The sequence below is a fragment of the Rattus norvegicus genome, chromosome 1, assembly GCF_036323735.1.
Source record: "Rattus norvegicus strain BN/NHsdMcwi chromosome 1, GRCr8, whole genome shotgun sequence".
Taxonomy (NCBI): domain Eukaryota; kingdom Metazoa; phylum Chordata; class Mammalia; order Rodentia; family Muridae; genus Rattus; species Rattus norvegicus.
In genome coordinates this window covers 166,719,744-166,734,198 of record NC_086019.1, presented here as the reverse complement: position 1 = coordinate 166,734,198, position 14,455 = coordinate 166,719,744, and the positions used below count along the sequence as shown (strand labels likewise).

Below are 14,455 nucleotides of genomic sequence, written 5' to 3'. Positions count from 1 at the left end.
CTTGGCTGTGTGAAGTATTAAATGATTAGTGATCAGCAATTAATATTGAGTGTTTTAATCCATGATTTTATATATATATATACATATATATATATGGTAACAATACATATTTATGACCATTGCTTGTGTTTCCACATGGCTTTTCCATATTAGTGCATGTTTAAACATCAATATATTTTTGGAATTATTTGCCTAAGAAAATGAGCATATATTTGTTATTTCATTCTTGAGGGTGACATGGATAGGAACACACAATTTTGTTTTCATTAGATCTAGAGAAGCTTTACCAATTTTTGCTGAAGTATAATTTGTGTAAATATGTAAGTGTACATGTTTCTAAGTATAAAGGTATATGTGTGAGAAATGTGTGATGTTTGTGAGTGTTGTGCATATCTGTTGCACATGGGTATTCGCACTACCTTCTGAATGTCAATGTGTAGTGGTGTGTGAATGGACATGCTACGTGTGATGAGTGGCTGTACAGTAAGATTTTTAATAAGACAAGATGAGACTGATTTAGTTCTCAAATCTAAATGACATTTCTACTTAAATTGCCCCACACAATCCCTTACAACTTTTCTCTGAAGGCACCAGTCTCAGTCACCCACTTGGTTTTATGTTCTACTAAGCACACCCAGGATATGACCCATTCTTTTCTTTTAATTTTATTTTCCTTAGATATTTTATGTATTTGCATTTCAAATGCTATCCCCTTTCCTGGTTCCCCACTCTCCCACCGCCCCTCCCCCTTCTTCTACAACATGCTAACCCTCCACCCACCTACTCCATCCTCAACACCCTGGCATTCCCTTACACTGGGGAATCCAGCCTTCACAGGACCAAGGGCTTCTCCTCCTATTGATGCCAGACAATGCCATCCTCTCCTACATATGTGACTGGAGCCATGGCTCCCTCCATATGTACTCTTTGGTTTGTGGTTTAGTCCCTGGGACCTCTGGAGCATCTGATTGGTTGATATTGTAGCTCTTCCTATGGGGTTGGAAACCCCTTCAACTCCTTCAGTCCTTCCCCTAACTCCTCCATTGGAGTCCGTGTGTTCAGTCTGATGGTTAGAGTTGCAAGCATCCTCATCTGTCTCAGTAAGGCTCTGGCAGAGCCTCTCAGGAGGTACCCATATCAGGCTCCTGTCAGCAAGCACTTCTTGGCATCAGCAATAGTGTCTGGTTTGGTGGCTGCTTATGGGATGAATCCCCAGGTGGGGCAGTCTCTGGATGGCCTTTTCTTCAGTCCCTGCTGCATTCTTTGAACTGGTATTTCCTCCCATGAGTGCTTTGTTCTCCCTCTAAGAAGGACTGAAGCCTCTACATTTTTGGTATTCCTTCTTCTTGAGCTCCATATGATCTGTGAGTTTTTCCTTCGGTATTCCAAGCTTTCGGGCTAATATTCATTTATCAGTGAGTGCATTCCATGTGTGTTCATTTGTGACTGGGTTACCTCTCTCAGGAGGAAATTTTATAGTTCTATCCATTTGCCTAAGAATTTCATGAACTCATTGTTTTTGATAACTGAGTAATATTCCATTGTGTAGATGTACCACATTTTCTGTATCCATTCCTCTGTTGAAGGGCATCTGGGGTCTTTCCAGCTTCGGGCTATTATAAATAAGGCTACTATGAATATAGCGGACCATGTGTCTTTGTCATATGTTGGAGCATCTTTTGGGTGTATGCCCAGGAGTGATATATCTGGGAAATCTCAGAAGTGTTCTCTAAAGTACATGCAGACCTTCAGTGTCCTGGGTACAAGCCCATCTACTCAGAAGCACTTTCTAGAGTGTATGTTATACAGAGACACCCCAACATCCACAGGAAGATAGTGGTAACTAGAAATTCACTGTGAAGAAAGGACTACAGTAACAGTAAGACTAATATTATAAGAAAGCATCTATGGAGTATATGTCAGGATGGTGGAAGTAGATGGGGATGCTTCGAGAAATAATTAAGATGAAAACATTTCAGAGATAAGAGGCAGAAACCAGAAGAAATTTTAAGAGAAACACAGTGTAGGAAATGCTACACAGGCATGCAAAGGGTTTAGGAAACATTTTACTTGACATTGAGTTTATACAAGGGATAATATTCGTAGCAGTAAATAATAAACCTTCTCTATAAGGTAAAATCCTAATTATATGAGAAACAAACAAACAAAAAGAGCAATGGAGATAGCAGAGACTAAGTCACACTCTGTACCTAACACAAGCATGACGGGAAGAATGATGTCACAGGAAGTTGGAGAACAAGAGGAGCAATATCTGCACGGGAATGCCATGATGCATTTTAGATAGATGGCACAGAGAGGAAGAACACTCTTTTATAAGATGTAATAATTGAAGAGTATAAAAAACAGCAACACATCTTTATAGCTAAAGAGGCGTGGCAATGCTGGAAGGTTCCTATGCCTAAGTTCAAATATAGCAGGAGTGATTTTAAAAAGTACTTGTCAGAATCCTGATTGTAAAGGGGTTGATGAGAGAGAGAGAGAGAGAGAGAGAGAGAGAGAGAGAGAGAGCAGTCTAACAGTCACATATGACAACAAAGGCCTGAAATAGTCCCAGATACTTAGAAAGCTGAGGTAGGAGGATTACATGAGCTCATTAGTCTGAGATCACCTGGGAAACATAAGAGAACTCTCTCAACAAGAAGCAAGGATGTGGCTTTTTCTTAAAGCAGTGCGTAAACAAAAGGCCTTAGGCAAGAGGATAGAGCTATATTGTCAAATTGCATGTGAGAAATGGGAAAATACACAGGAAGGGGACAGAAAGGCAGATAAATTGATAGAAAAGCCCATGGTATGGCAGATAGAAGTCCCAGCTAGGAGCACTTCCTGCTTAGTGAATAGAGAAGGTGAGATCTGAGAGCAGCAATGTGGCTTCCCCAGCAACTGATATGAAAGTATGCCTAATAAAGAGGAAACGAAACATTAGAGCTGAGGCCACAGTCTCAGAACTCTAAAACAGACTCGAGGTATTATTTTTCTTGCCCCAAGCCACTTCATCACATCAGAACAAATCCTGGACTACCAATCCAGAACTCTCTCTAGCATTTACACAGAACTATAGCTTTGTGGGTGACACCGGTTAATTTTTGATGTTTTAAAAACATACATGACACAACATTTCATATGTATGTTTAAACAGTTTTTCTCAAACTACAGTATTTCTTCAACTGAACCATTGACATTGAGGTTCTTTGTTCATTATTTTCCCCTTTATGAGAACTTCTACTTGTTTGCTCTAAAAAGCACAGTTCTATATGCCTCTTTATGTCTTGTGAGTCTTACCCTCAGATACCTAAACTTAACTGCAGACACTAATAATGAGTTTATTTCATTAGGGCCTGCCCAATTGCTCCCAGTGGGACTACACAATTTCATAATAAAAAAAATTGATCTAAGTATTTTCTAACAACTTCCTTCCAGTAGAAATTTTTATTCTTTAAAAGTATTTTTATCTGACATGTGTAAAAGAATGTTTTGTCTTTTAAAATATGGCATTAATGAAGACACAGCATAGAAAAAAATGTAATATAGTTGACACAGAACTGCTCCCCTAATTCATCCACCCACAGAGGTTGGACTAAGAATGTTGAGTGTTATTTACATCAAGGGTCTAAACCCTGACTACATACTCAGGATCCCTTGATTGCTCTCTTGCACAATGGCTCTGCCCTCACTTTTTCAATATTCTGTCAGTAATATTGAAATTAACTTTTATGTGTTTACTGTCTTTTATGTTTTTCCTATGATAATCACTAACTATGCACAGCCATCTTTTATATTAGCTTTTCCATCCATTTATTGATTACTTATAGTTCTTCAGGTAGACCAAATTCTTCATTTCTCTCAGGAATGTGGGCTGAAACCCTTTTCCTGTGAATGAAATTATTGTTCCATTCATCCCTTCATATTTTACCTGTACATATGGTTTGCAGTTAATGCTACCCTTGCTTTATTACAGTTGGTTTGCTTTGGCTTGATTTCATCAAGATGGGGTCTTTTGGAGTTGGTCAGCTGCCCATAAATTCACAATTTTCCATTCCACCTCCCAAGTACTGTCATCACATTTATGTAACATTGCGTAAAGCCTAATTATTTAATTTATTACTATTATGTTAATATTTTATGTGTTAAATATAATCTAATTAGTGTCAGATAAGAGTTTTATGATATTATAATGTTATAGCTTTTTTAATCTAAATTTTATTGCAATGTCTTATATATCTGATAATCTCTTAGGAAGTTTTCTGATCATTTATCTACTGAGTTTTCCAACCTACAAATCAGAAATATATCTGCACATTCCTTGGAATTTGTAATTTCTTAACTCTCTTTGTAATTTTCAAAATATAAAGTTGATTTATTTTGTGTTTTATATACTTTTAAAATGCTGTTTTGAATGCAAATACTTTCCAAATTTGATATCTAATTTCTTCAGTGTTACCATATGGGAACATGATCAGTGTTTGCTGGTAACCTTCATAGTCTGTGGCTTTGTTAAACTCATTATTTTAATCAGTACATTTTAGTCAACACCCAGAATTGCTACACATGGGTGCATGACATGTATGGGTAAAGATTATTGCAATGGTTCCTAGTCAAACAAAGTTAACTAAGTCATGTTTAACTAAGATTCTAGAGCCTAATTTGCAGTACCAGAAGGATATATTTTTTCTTAAATCTATTTGTTTTTAATTAATTTATTTATTAAATTTACATCTGGAACCTAGCTTCCCCTTCCCCCTCTCCCATGCATGCTCTCTGGTTGGTAGTTCAGTCTCCATAGTGTCCTTGACTCCCCTGTCTCCTTCAATCCTTCCTTTCCCCTTTTCCACAAGATTTCCCAAGCTCTGCCTTATGTTTGGCTATGGGTCTCTGCATCTGTTTCCATCAGCTACTGGGTGAAGCCTCTCAAAGGCCAGTTATTTTAGCCCCTGTTTGCATGTATGCTACCCTGTGGTTTCCTCTTTCTAGTGTTTTGTACAAGTTTAGAATCAAGATCACCCTGTATAGCCCAAGTATACTGCAAAGTTAAATCTGAGAGGTGCACTTAAGAAAAAGGAAAGGGAATCATGAAGCCATGGCTCATTGAGAAATAAATGATTAAAGAAAATATCTAATATATTAATATGTATCATTAAAAGTCACTTTTATCAGTTTTCCAATGGAATGTCAATGGGTTCATCATACATTCTCCAGGTCTTACCCCATGTACTGGAATAGTTGGTCAACAATGAAATCAGTAGTATTTTAATGGCCTTTTTGTTTCATTTTAGTTGTTATTATTAATAATGGTTTTTGTTTGTTCTAATTTTCATATTTTGTTCTGTTGTTTGTCTTTGTTTTGAGAGACAGAAATGAATTTGTGTGGGTAAGGAGGTAGGAGTGTCTGGGAGGAATTGGGAGAGGGGAAAGAGTATGATCAAAATATATTGTATGAAAAAAAGCACAAAACATGAAATATAGCAGCAAAGCAATCTAGCTTGTAAACAAAATAGTAATTGGTGACTTTATTGAGAATTGGTAATGGAGCTCAAATGTGGTTAGTAAGGAGCACAGAAGACAGGCAGTCTTTAGTTAAGAAGAGAAGATAATCATGTTAGCATAGATCTCCTGGCGTATATCAAATAAAGAACATTAAATTAGAAGAAAGTGGAGACCAAAACAAGGTTAAAGGAATATACATAAGCACAAAGAATAGCTATACAAAGCAAGCTACAGATGGGGATGGAGGGTAGGCATGTGAGGGGGCATGAATGCACTATTTGAATGAGTCTATGCCTAGAGGGGAGAGGCAGGTTGTAGAAGGTACCATTCAAACATGCACACAAAACAAAAAAACAAGGCCATGATTAACTAAATAAGCTTAATTACTTTTCAGGTTTCAGAGTGATCCTGAGCTATGTCACCATTTTCCATCCAGGAAGCCTCAAATAGCAGCACATTAATGGCTCCCACTTTCCTGTTAGTTGGCCTTCCTGGCCTGGAAGCTACACCGTCCTGGTGGTCAGTTCCTCTCATCACTATCTACCTTCTCTCTGCTCTGGGCAATGGTACAGTCCTCTGGATCATTGCCCTGGAGCCCACACTGCATCGACCAATGTACTTCTTCCTCTTCTTGCTTAGTGTGTCTGATGTTGGCTTGGCCACAGTGCTAATGCCCACCCTGCTAGGCCTGGCCTTTACTGATGCTCACGCTATCCCCGCCTCAGCCTGCCTTCTACAGATGTTCTTCATTCATGTCTTTTCTGTTATGGAATCCTCTGTCTTGCTCGCCATGGCCTTTGATCGGGCAGTAGCCATCTGCCGCCCTCTTCACTACTCAGTCCTCCTCACCAATGGTGTCATTAGCAAGATTGCCGTAGCCATCGCTTTCCGATGCTTGAGTCTCCATCTGCCCCTGCCATTCCTGTTGGCTCACATGCCATATTGCCGACCACAGGTCCTGACACACTCTTACTGCTTACACCCAGATATGGTTCGCCTAGCTTGCCCAGGAACATGGGGTGCATTCTATAGCCTGGTTGTGGTACTGTCAGCGATGGCACTAGACCCTCTGCTTATCTTCTTCTCATATGGCCTGATTGGCAGAGCATTGCAAGGTGTGGGGTCTACCGAGGATCGCTGGAAGGCTGGTCAAACGTGTGCTGCTCACCTCTCTGCTGTGCTCCTCTTCTACACACCCATGATTCTCTTGGCACTCATTAACCGATTCAAGCTGCCACTCCCTCTGCCTGCCCATACTCTCCTCTCCTATGTCCACTTCCTGCTCCCTCCACTGATAAACCCAGTTCTCTACAGTGTCAAGATGAAGGAGATTAGAGAAAAAATTCTCAAGAGGTTACTACCCAGAAAGGTGGGTTGTGCTTTGTGAGGAAAGATGCTCCTCCGTGCTCGTGGTAAAGAACTCCCAATGCAAAGGCTTCCATGACTGAAAACTCACTTCACCTTAGCTGACAGGTTACTTCAGTCCATACATATCTATACACAAATTAGTTACTTTTTTTCTACAACTGTATATGAGCATGTTGAAGAAAACATAAAAGTTCCAGAGAACTGAAGTGAGCCGTCTACTGTGGCACTAGCGATAGTATTAGAAAGAGCTGGATTCTGTATCATACCACAGTCATCCCAGTAAGGGCATGCTTGTTCATTCCATAACTGTGTACCATGTAACTGAGAAGAGTGGAGAATTTAAAGCTACATGGGAGAAAAAAGGTAAGACAAACCTCCTGCCCAGATGGATGGAGAAGAGTTTTCATCTGATTTTCCACTCATATGTAGTATGCCTAGCGATAATCAGAGTAACAAGCATCTCTTATTCATTTTCTTCACACCAAGACATTGCCCATAAAGTGCACCAGCCTAGGGCAAAAAACAATGATGTATCCTTCATTATTCATTTTTCAAATTTTAATCAAGATTTTGGTGTATGTATATTTGTGGTTAAAATCCCTTGAACTTGAGAAAAATAACACGTAAAGATGAATTGATATCATTCAAAGTTAACCAGAGTTGGGCTTTTAATTAATGTTAATAAATATAATGTCCTGAGCAGTGAATGATAGTATACACCTCTAATCCAATTAAAAGACTGAGGTAGCAGAATTGTGAACTCTAGGCCAGCATGATCTACATAGCCAAACTATATAAAATAAGTGTGTATGTGTGTTTGTGCATGCACATGTACAAGTATATACAGTTTATGCACTGTTCATGAGATGTCTTCATTCTCAGTTCTTTGCTTCCCAATAAGATAATTATAATCCTCACCTCACGCACACCAGCTACTTCCTCTGTGACTTTGAGATTGGATACCTGATTTCCTCTGTCCTGTGTATGTATCTGCTTGTTAAATAGGGTATTAATGAATGTGATGAGAGAAGGAATCTTCAACAAGATTCATACTATGCTATGGAAAGTGCTTCTTAGTAGTCTCTGCTCTCACTATCTGGCTTCTAGAATGAGACGTAGTCCAGATCTGAGAAAACTCTGTACCCTGAGGTAAGTGCCTGCCACTTGCACACCTGAGGTGAGCCACAAAGTCAAAGCAGTCTAGATCAAGAGGACATTTGTTCATCTAGAGACTACAACATGTGCCATAACTGTGTAAAAGAAGCTTTGTGGATGGTGCTCAACAAAAATGAACGAACACAATTCAATTTTTGTTCAATTCTGTAAGCATAGGATGATTTCTCAATTTTTCTTTATGTTATGTTATCATGACTATTAATATGAGTTCTCCAAGAAGTTCTCAGAAAGGTGGAAGGTCGTGTCTACTAAAGAAAAAAGGAAGTTTAAAGGTATGCCAAAGGCTGACAAGGCTTGTTATGAAAGAGAAATGAAATCCTATAATATCCCCCACAAAGGGGAGACCAAAAAGTATTCAAGAATCCCAATGTGCCCAAGAGGATGCCTTTATACTTCTTCTTGTTCTGTTCTGAGTACTGCCAAAAAAATCAAAGATGAACATCCTGGCTTAACTTTTGGTGATGTTGCAAAGAAATTAGGAGAGATGTGGAACAGCACCACTCTTGATGGCAAGCAACCCTGTGACAAGAAGGCTGCCAAGCTAAAGGAGAAGTACAAAAAAGATACTGCTGCCTACAGAGCGAAAGGAAAATCCAATGCAATGAAAGGGGGCGGTTAACGCTGAAAAGAGCAAGAAAAAGAAGGAAGATGAAATGAGAATGAAAAGGATAAGGAAGAGGAGGAAGATGAAGATGAAGAGGATGATGAATAAGTTGGTTCTAGCACATTTTTCTTGTTTATAAAGCATTTAACACCCCCTGTATACAACTCACTCCTTTTAAAGAAAAATAATTGAAATGTAAGGCTGTGTAGGATTTGTTTTAAAACTGCACAGTGTCCTTTCTGTATAGTCAACACACTGCTGAATGTGTCATTAGATAGCCCTGTCTTGGTGGTATTTCAATAGCCACTAAACAGTCTGAGGGTTGTAATTTGGCATGGAAATTTAAAGCAGGTTCTTCTTGGAGCACAGTACAAATTAGTTCTATATGGGTAGAGTAGTTTGGTTTTGTTTTTTGAGTTTTTTTTCATCTTCAGTTGTCTCTGATGCAGCCTATAGGAAAATAAATGTTTTTCTGTTAATTGGATACCACTTTGTAATTGCAAAAGAAAATTGCAGTTGTTTGGTTGATGTTTTGAATGTTTCTAAATAAATACATATTTTTATTTTTAAAAAAAAGTCTTCAAAAAAAGGTTAATTTCAATTTACACGTTTTTATAAAAAAAAAAGTCTTCAAGATCTTGCATTCATCCCATCTCTCTCTTCTTCAATGTCCCCTAAACCTTAGTGTAGAATAGGAAGTACAACTGTCTTATTTAAGGCTGAGCCCTCAGCCTTACCATATTCACCATCCTTAAATCTGTAAATCCATCATCATTCACTGCAAAGAGAAGATTCTTTCATTAAGTCTGGAAGTAGCTTTTTTTCTATGAAAATACATAGAAATTCGGAATGCAATTTGATGCTTTGTCAATTTATTTAAACAACAGTGGTATCCCCCTGCCTTGGACCTTCCCTTTCATAGTATGGATTGTTGACCAGCTTTACAATAACAATTATGTCTCCCGTATCCTCGTCAGCTACTTCAGGACCTACAGTGCCATCAGTAATCAAAAGTATCATCTTTTAGTTGTCATTATTACAAATCTCAAGTTAAAATTAATATAGTCAAATTATAGGATAAAATTATATAACTTTAAAAACTATGGAACGTATTTAAACAATTTTTTCATAGTATTTATTCAAGACCTTTGCTTTATTTGAATATAGATATTTACTTTTATTTTCATATATATTGATAAGTAACTGTAAAGCTAGAAAGTACAAATGTGTTTTGATCCCTCCACTGACAACAAAAATCTACATCTTTCTGTATGCATATGTATTTTCATGTGCACATTTGTGTGTGTGTGTGTGTGTGTGTGTGTATGTGTGTGTAGGTTCCCATCTATCTGTGCATAAAGTCAACATCAGGTGCATTCCATAATCTCTTTTACCTTACTTTTTCAGATAAAATTTCTCACTGTATCTGGAGCTCTCCACTTCTGCTAGACTAGCTGACAAGTGAACCTCGGGAATCTTCTGTTCTTTCCTCTCAATTCTGGGATTATAGACACATGCCTCCACGCCGAGTTTTTTATACATGCAGACTAGAGAACTGAATCTAGGTCCTCACATTTGCACAGAAAGCACATTCGTGTCAGAACCATCTTCTCAGTACCTCAAACTACATGTTTTAAGATACAAAATAAGTAAATTAAATATAAGATTTTGTAGCATAGAAGAGCTCCCTGATGTGTTCATGCAGACCAATCTTATAAAAAAAAAGCCCCAGACAACTGAAGAAATCTGTTGCTATGGATAATATTGTTCAATATATTCACCATACATTGTCATCTATGGCACAAGTTATGTGACCGTTAAGGGTTTGAAAATAAATTCACCTCTTTGACTGTTGTACAAATTAGGGGCCTTTGATGTTTCTAAAAAAGAGAAAGAGAGCAAGAATTAAAGACTTGAGACAGAGTTCATAAGGTCATACTTAGCCTTAAAATTATAAATCATTTAAATTCTTAACTTTTATAGGAATATTTGATGACCCTTAGGTTGGAAAAGTTTGCACTGAAAGAATATGTACTTACAGGCATGATATTGTACATTAACACAGTGAGGATGAGAAATTATTCAAAGGGAATTTCATATTTAAGATTCTATTTCTTTATTTCAAAAGAATAAAATAAAAACCACATGGGTCAAGTATGTAAATCTTTACAAATATCCATCTTAATCATGAACATAAAGATGCTGTGTTCTATATGCTTATACTCTTGATGTTCTTACAGAACACCTCCCAGACCCATAGACTCATAACCTCAGAGAAAACTAAAGTACCCAAAACAATCTGCCAGTGCTTTACAGTTGTCACCTTGTAAGGACAGCCTCTTCAGGATGAGGTCGAGGAAGGATGCCTCTGACATTAGCTATCACTATCCGAGAGCTGCAGAAGAAATAGCATGCTAGTGTGCGTCCCTTCATGAGGACTCAGCATCTTACCCGAGGCAAGAGAAATGTAAGCTTGAATCCACACAGGAGTTAGCTGGTAAAGGTTAGAAATAGAGCCCTGTGAAGAAGAAATAGAGGACAAGGGAGGCATCTTTTATGACTAATGACTCTCTTGAAGAAATTTTCCTCAAGATAACTTAAATTAAGAAGGTTGGTAGAACGTACGAATATTCCATATGCAAAACAGAAGTCAAAACCTTGCTTAGGAGAGCCTATCTTTTCAGTGTTGGCCGTAACTACACTGTCTCAAATTGTAACAGTGTGATCAATGCTGTTGACAGGTTCAATGTACTACAGCTGCCACTTGTACAGACTGACATCACTCACAACCTTCCCAGGCAATTTTTAATGACCCTTCTCAGAATGTTCACAACTCTTTTGCTACCTAATTTTGGAGTCTTTCCCTGACTGTTGAATTCTGCATCTATACATTGATGGTTAATCTCGGCTGTCAACTTGCGTGGATTAAACTGGATTAAGGTCTGCCTTGAGAATTTAGCACACTTCTGAATGTATCTGTGGGTTTATCTCCAAAGACAATTCATGAAATTGATGGATCAACCCCTGAATGTATTCCAGGGATATGATTGTGTTATTGGGAGGTAGCAAAGGCTACTCAGTAGATCTAGTTGGAGGAAACAGGTCACTGAAGATGTAGTCCTAGAACTATTGTTCTGTCCTCTTCCCGGGTCTCCATATTTTCTCAGCTTCTTGTCCATCAGTAAGATCTTCCACCACACATTCCCAGTGTCATGATGATTTGCCTTAAAGCATGCCCATAGACAGAGCCAAGCGATGATGCCTCTCCCATTGTGTCATAAACCAAAATGAGTCTTTTTCTCCACTTATGTTAGTGTTAGATACTTGAGTATAGGGATGTGAAAAGTAACAAAACTACTCATCTTATTAGTGCTGAGTTTAGGTTCTTGGTTCTTGTGTACAGAGTTTTAAACTGACTTTGCATGAAACTCTAATAACACCCTCCCTGGCATCTTTTATACCTGGGAGAGACATTTGAGAAAGATTGGAGGGAGAAAAGAGAAAGGAGAATTGTGATAATTACAGTACAATCTCAAAAAGGAAAAACAAAAGAAGAATTTTTACAAGTTTACACCAAAGGAATCAGACAAACTGTCCATAAGTCCTTGGGATTATAGGATCCATACAAAGGAAAAACAGTGCTGCAAATGCCTTGCTTCACACCTCATAATGGGCTTTGCCAAGGCGTCATGCCTAAGATCACCTTGCCAAACTCCGAAGTTGACTCATATAACTAAAAAGATGAATTGCCATCGACAAACATTGTTTCGTTTTTTGAACTACATTCATCATGCAAATCCAAAGGTGTACGCTAGCTCATGTGAGGGCCATAATATTTTTCGGTATAAACTCTCCCTCAACTTGCCGAAACAGAGCTCTTCCTTATCTTGATCCTTAGATTATATAATCTCTGAAGTATTTTTACCCCTAGCCATCTAGAATGCAGGATATTGATTCATATAAATGAGCCTCCACAAAAAATCATAATTATACTGGGGTATTTGGAGTAACAATGTTATGAATTTAGGATGCCTACAGGTTTCATTGGCCTTACTCCAAATCAAGGATGGGAAGTCTTCATATTCTGTAGCTTTTATACCTTGTGTTTTAGCACTCAGTGGGGACTCACAACTTAGTTACATCCAAGTGCTCTCCCTAGCATCAAATAATCCAGTGAGAACACTGACCTTGCTTTCTTTCTCACATTCCAGCAGTGAGGAGATCGCCCTAGGAAATGCATACAGTAGGCTATCACCACATCATAGAATCCAGTTCAGAGGAAGAACTCAAGAAGAGCATACAACCTACTTAAGGATGATTTCTCATGCAGCTCGTCCTCCCACACTGTTAATCCACTTGTTTGAAGAGAAGAGAGATAAGCAACAGTCAAAACAATGAGCATCCTGTGAACAAGGCTCACCTTGATCAAAGGTTCTGAAAACAGCACTTCCAGATTCCCTAAAATACTAGCAAGAGTAAAATATAGGTATGCTTCTCATTATTAACGTGATCTAGCAAGAAGTAGTGTGACTTTTCTCCCAAGGTTTCATTTGGTAATACCTGGAGTCTCTTTTGATTGTCATAACACAGGAGGGATTGTTAGAGGAATCAAGAAAGTAGAAGCCCAGAATACTACTATACAACCTAAAATGTGCAGTCTTCCCTCAAAGTGAAGAATCCCCACCCAATTGTTTATAGAGCCAAACTTGAGAAATCATAGTCTAGAGGAAATTAAAAGATGGAAAGTTATGACTGATTATTCATGAAAACTCTCAAACATCATAAGTAACATGTAAGTGAGTAATGGAAAACATTTTAAAATGTTTCATTTTGTGCTCATATTTTGGCAATGAATTAAAAACTGTATTAATAAATACATCAATGCCACACACATACCAAAACATAAAACAAATAAGCATCAAGAGAGAGAGAGAGAGAGAGAGAGAGAGAGAGAGAGAGAGAGAGATCTTTTTTCTTGTATCATGGTGCTAGATCACAGGAGAGAAAATGTCAGGAGCCCCAACATAAGCCTGAGTCTCATGTCCTACATATGCTGTATCTCCAGCCCCAGTGCTCAGTCTCAGGCCCTGGGAGGAAACCAAGGCCTAGAAGGTCCATTTTGGTTGGGTTGTCACTTGTACTACCTTAAAGTACTCAAAGGATTTAGCTGGTATTAGAGCTTTGATAGTCTATGGGTTCTTGTGGGGGATGTCGTCAGCCCACATTCACCAAGCACTATTTATTAGATTTTCCTTTAAAAAGGAAAGAAAAGAAACTATACAGTTGATAGACTAGATTAGTGCTTATGACTCTACCTTCACAATAGGGTCATTTCTTTGCATGGATTGGTGCCCAATTGGAAACATGAACCTCTGCCACATCAGATAAATCCCAGCATTTAGGAGTTGTTCTCTACATCCAACCCAGCTCTCAGAAAAAAAAAGCAGGCATCTTCCTCCTGCTGCCCAGACAGAATATTAGAGTGTCCTTTTGAAATATATTTGACCATTGCAGCATTAAAAATAGGAACCAACAATATTAAATGTACATTGCAGTGTCTGAAAATGGGAAACTGAAGATGGCCCATAGCAATAGACAAAGAAACAGATCCTGGTGCTGAGGAAGGTGGTGTGTACCTTTAATGTCGCACTTCTTCAAGATGCTGATAGTGTCATACTTCCTCAAGATGCTGAGGAGGAGGATCATTACTTGCACACCAACCGGCAATATGAAATCTGGTCTGAAAATACACATAACAAGCATGCATGAGCATGCACATGTATGCATAAGTGCACATGCACACAC

The 14,455-nt window shown here is 38.3% G+C and overlaps 1 protein-coding gene and 1 pseudogene across 1 annotated transcript; both read left to right on the top strand.

Moving 5' to 3' along the window:
• Positions 1-5,962: 5,962 nt before the first annotated feature.
• On the top strand, positions 5,963-6,889 carry Or51s1 (olfactory receptor family 51 subfamily S member 1). Its single transcript, NM_001000132.1, has one exon. It carries the CDS (start codon positions 5,963-5,965, stop codon positions 6,887-6,889), a length of 927 nt encoding a protein of 308 aa, NP_001000132.1.
• A 1,220-nt stretch (positions 6,890-8,109) lies between these two features.
• On the top strand, positions 8,110-8,758 carry Hmgb1-ps20 (high-mobility group box 1, pseudogene 20; annotated as a pseudogene).
• Positions 8,759-14,455: the final 5,697 nt, after the last annotated feature.

Excerpts from the sequence above, each read along its gene's own strand:
- Or51s1 (NM_001000132.1), top strand. The coding sequence starts at position 5,963 with ATGGCTCCCACTTTCCTGTTAGTTGGCCTTCCTGGCCTGGAAGCTACA.